A 3656-nucleotide genomic window follows, 5' to 3' on the forward strand; every position below is an offset into this window, starting at 1 on the left:
GCAATGGATATTATCATTATGGATTCATCTGAAGAAACCATTTCACCATTATTTGAATGATTGTTTGATTTGTAAATGGTGATAATATGGAGAAATGCTGTCACTATTACTCAGAGCCCAAAATGTCACTTATTTTGTGCAGATCCAGTGCCATTATAGTTTAAAATAGAACTTCTGTTCTTAATCATTCAACACATTCAACAAGCTGCATTTTAATGTTTGCATGGCTGTATATATTATTTGTATTTATATCAGAGCTTTATTAAAAAGCACCCTGCTCCACGTTCTGCATCCTGTACTGAGATATAGAAACAGGCTGAGACTCAGCTGAGCTGCTTTCAGGTTCTCAGTGAGTTAGGGTCTTCTGGTTTCTCACAGATACTTTTGTGAGGGTCTTCACAGGATGCATCAAACCAACACGTCAGCTCTTTTGCTCCACCTCTCTCCCCCATCCTCGCACAATCCTCTCCCATAGTATCGATCCCTTTATAGTTGTCTGGCTCTCCTTCGGACCAAAAAGTCAATCTGAGGTTTGAGGAAGAGAAAGAAGTGATTTAATCAAACTGATGACTTTGATATTGGAGATAAAAAACATGTGTTTACAACAATCTAACCCGCTGTCCAGTGGGGTTTGATCGTCCAGTGCTGAACCGTCTGTCCACAGCCATGCTCCCTCTCTCTCTGAGTCCGTCAGTCCGATCCAGAACTTGTCCTCATCTCCAGTCATTTGAACTCTCACTCTCTGATCCAGGAATGTCTGGACAGCAAAAAGAAATGTGTTGAATAACTCCTCTGAACTAATGCAGAAACAAAGTGGTGGATGGTGACCCTGCAGCAGTGTGTTCTACCTGCTCCTCTCTGCTCTCGATCTTAACCAGATCTCCTCCTGTACGTCTGCATTCAGCTCTGCTCCGTGTCCAGGTTGCTTTAATGATGGAGAAATAATAGCATTTCCCTCCATGACGCTCCCAGCCGTCTGGGCATCTTTGACATGAGCCCCCTTTAAAGAGATCAGAGCAAAGTCTTTAGTCAGACGACACACATCTGTTTGATGTGTGTGACGATCTGTCACTTCCTCATCAGAAGAGCAAACATGTGAGAAAGTCAATCACTGACTGTTTACTTCAGGCCTCGTTGGCTCCGGTTTCACTGCAGAGAATCTCTCTGTTGTGGAAAAAGATACAAAAGATTTCACCTTCATCAGAGGTGTCTCTTAGTTGAGAACCTGAACAGAGATCTAAACTCTTCCATGGTTCACTCAGTCGAGACACAAAGATGAATGTTCAACAGAACAATATGAGTGTTCCAACATTTGAAAGAGATCTGGATGAAGTTTACCTGTGAGGTTTTGTATCTCAGCGTCACACTCATCTCTGGTCATCTTTTGGGGACGTTCTGTGGTTTGGATGTTTTGATGAGCTGATTGTTCAAATAGAGAAAGAAAAGTTTTAAGAGTCTGTTCATTAGAGGAGAATCATTCCAACATATATAATAATGTTATGGAGAGATAGGTTCACATTGAAATGCCAAATAGATTGACATTGAAAATTCTCCAAACTAATTTGACTGATTTTAAATTGAGAAAGGAAAATGAAAGCATCGAATCTGTTCAGATGAATTTAACTCCAAGCTGTTCTGTTACACATGTTTGCAGAGATCGCCTGAAGCCACCAGTTCTGTTCTTCTGAACAAGGTTCAAGGTTCAAGGTTCAAGGTTCAAGGTTCAAGGTTCAAGGTTCTTTATTTGTCATACGAACATAGCTATAGTTATGCCGTTGAAATTCTTAGGTCACAGGCTTCTCCAACAGAGCAACACAATAAGACAGATAAACAGAAAAATATAGTGCAAGTAAATATTAAATAGTAAATATAAAAAGAAAAATTGTTTTAAAAGAAAGTGAAATAGTGCAATAAGAGTCTATATGCTATATATGTATGATATATTAGATAAATAGATAAATAATGACTAAGTAGCAGATGAATGTTATGGATGTTGTTTCAGCAGTTCAGGAGTTTAACAGTCTGGATGGATGAAACATCAGATTCAAATCTTGTTCTTAATGAATTGAGTTTGAAAAGAAACTCACAGGTTACTCCGAGAGTGACGAGAGAAGCTGCCAGGAGAACGCTGAGAACAATCACAGCCGCTCTCTCTGAGGTGACTCGACATCGTGGAGCTGACTCAGACTGCTGCTGGGAACCTGTTGAGGACAGACGTTCCAGAAGGGAGTGGAAACGATCAAAGGTGCTAAATGTAACTACGAATCTGGATCACTTACACTCTACACATGTTGGGAAATTAAAGAAGACTTGAACGGACTACGTTTTCATTTTAAAAAAAAAAAATAATAATACTGATGAATATTTTACTCATATTTTGTTTTTTTATATTAAAAACACTTTATTTGAAGAAGCGTTTTGAGGCTCGGATATTACATTTATTTGATTTGTATTGGTATATTTATTTATTTGCACATTTTACTCTTTTATTCAGTGTTTTGATGAAATGTTCATAAAGGCAGTATGATCAAATGTTAACTTTTAGTGAAGGAGTAAGTCCTAATCCAAAGAAATGTCACAGTGTAGAAATGTTGAGGAGCAAACCAGCCCAAAGTCCTGACCAGTGGAGGAGTCCCTTTGTGTTTGTGTTGTTGCTGTTTTTGTGTTTGTGTTCTGTTTTAAGGACGTTTTAAAGAAGCGGTTAAAGTCAAACCCCATTTCACAGGTTCACACGCTACACGCGATACATCCGCTTTCAGAGTTTCCTTTTTTGGACATGTTAGAGCCAATTGTTTTTCAAAATGTTATGAATGCAGTCCATAAATCAGAAACTTACTGTCACCAGAAAAACCTAAATATATTACAATATGGACAAAGTTGTAAAAATGGACCTAATAATGTGACCACGTAACTATCACAGTTGATTAGTTGAATTAAGATGATGTGTTTTTATTACTAGTTTATTTTAAATGTTGAAAAATGCAAATGGATCATTATCTAATGCAAACTTTTATTTGTTCTCAGTAGAAATCGAAGTATAGTTAAATTAAAATAAAATGTAACTGTTATGGCAGATTCCTTATTACAGCGTGTTTCTCTCTTATTTATGAAGGCAACCGGTCAGAGAGGCTCCATTGTCTCTTCCGCAATTATCAGCAGATATACCCATGTTAGGTACATTGGAAAAGATCAGAGGAAGTCCAAGGGAGATCTTCCTCAGATATAATACAGTTAGAGTCTAAAGCTAGTAGTTCATATCCAGCATGCATTAGCTAGACCCTCCAGAAAAACGCGATTCTGCGATCGCAGAATTTACCGCATAATCAGCAAAATGGCGCAGATTTCTAAAAGGCCGCATATTTATCAAAAGGCCGCATAATCCCCGCATTTTTCCACACAAAGTTGAGAAGAAAAAAAAGTTAACTCGTCTTGACGTGACGTCATCAGCTCGCGCATCACAGAATGTAAACAACACCGTATAGAGCTCATTTACCGACGAACATTTCTACTAAAGACCGGGCAAAAAGTGGGGGGAAACTATTCTGCCCCCGTGCAACTGTGTGTTCATTCAAACATTCGAAAATGCTTTCTGCTGCAGCGGACAAGAAAGCCATTCACGTTCACCGAGGGATCAACCTCCAAAACCTTTTAGAGGG

General features: G+C 38.6%; 1 protein-coding gene across 1 annotated transcript; it reads right to left on the reverse strand.

The window, feature by feature from the left end:
* Positions 1-6: 6 nt before the first annotated feature.
* Positions 7-2201, reverse strand: LOC104941660 (galactose-specific lectin nattectin-like; the record flags this gene model as incomplete). The annotated part of the gene is made up of 6 exons (XM_010766789.1): positions 7-525; positions 615-757; positions 849-1000; positions 1117-1164; positions 1339-1419; positions 2088-2201. Coding segments are annotated over 6 exons (725 nt in total), but the record flags the coding sequence as incomplete, so codon positions are not given.
* Between the last annotated feature and the right edge of the window lie 1455 nt (positions 2202-3656).

This window comes from Notothenia coriiceps, unplaced genomic scaffold, assembly GCF_000735185.1.
Source record: "Notothenia coriiceps isolate Sejong01 unplaced genomic scaffold, NC01 NC01_scaffold00003663, whole genome shotgun sequence".
In the NCBI taxonomy this organism is placed as follows: domain Eukaryota; kingdom Metazoa; phylum Chordata; class Actinopteri; order Perciformes; family Nototheniidae; genus Notothenia; species Notothenia coriiceps.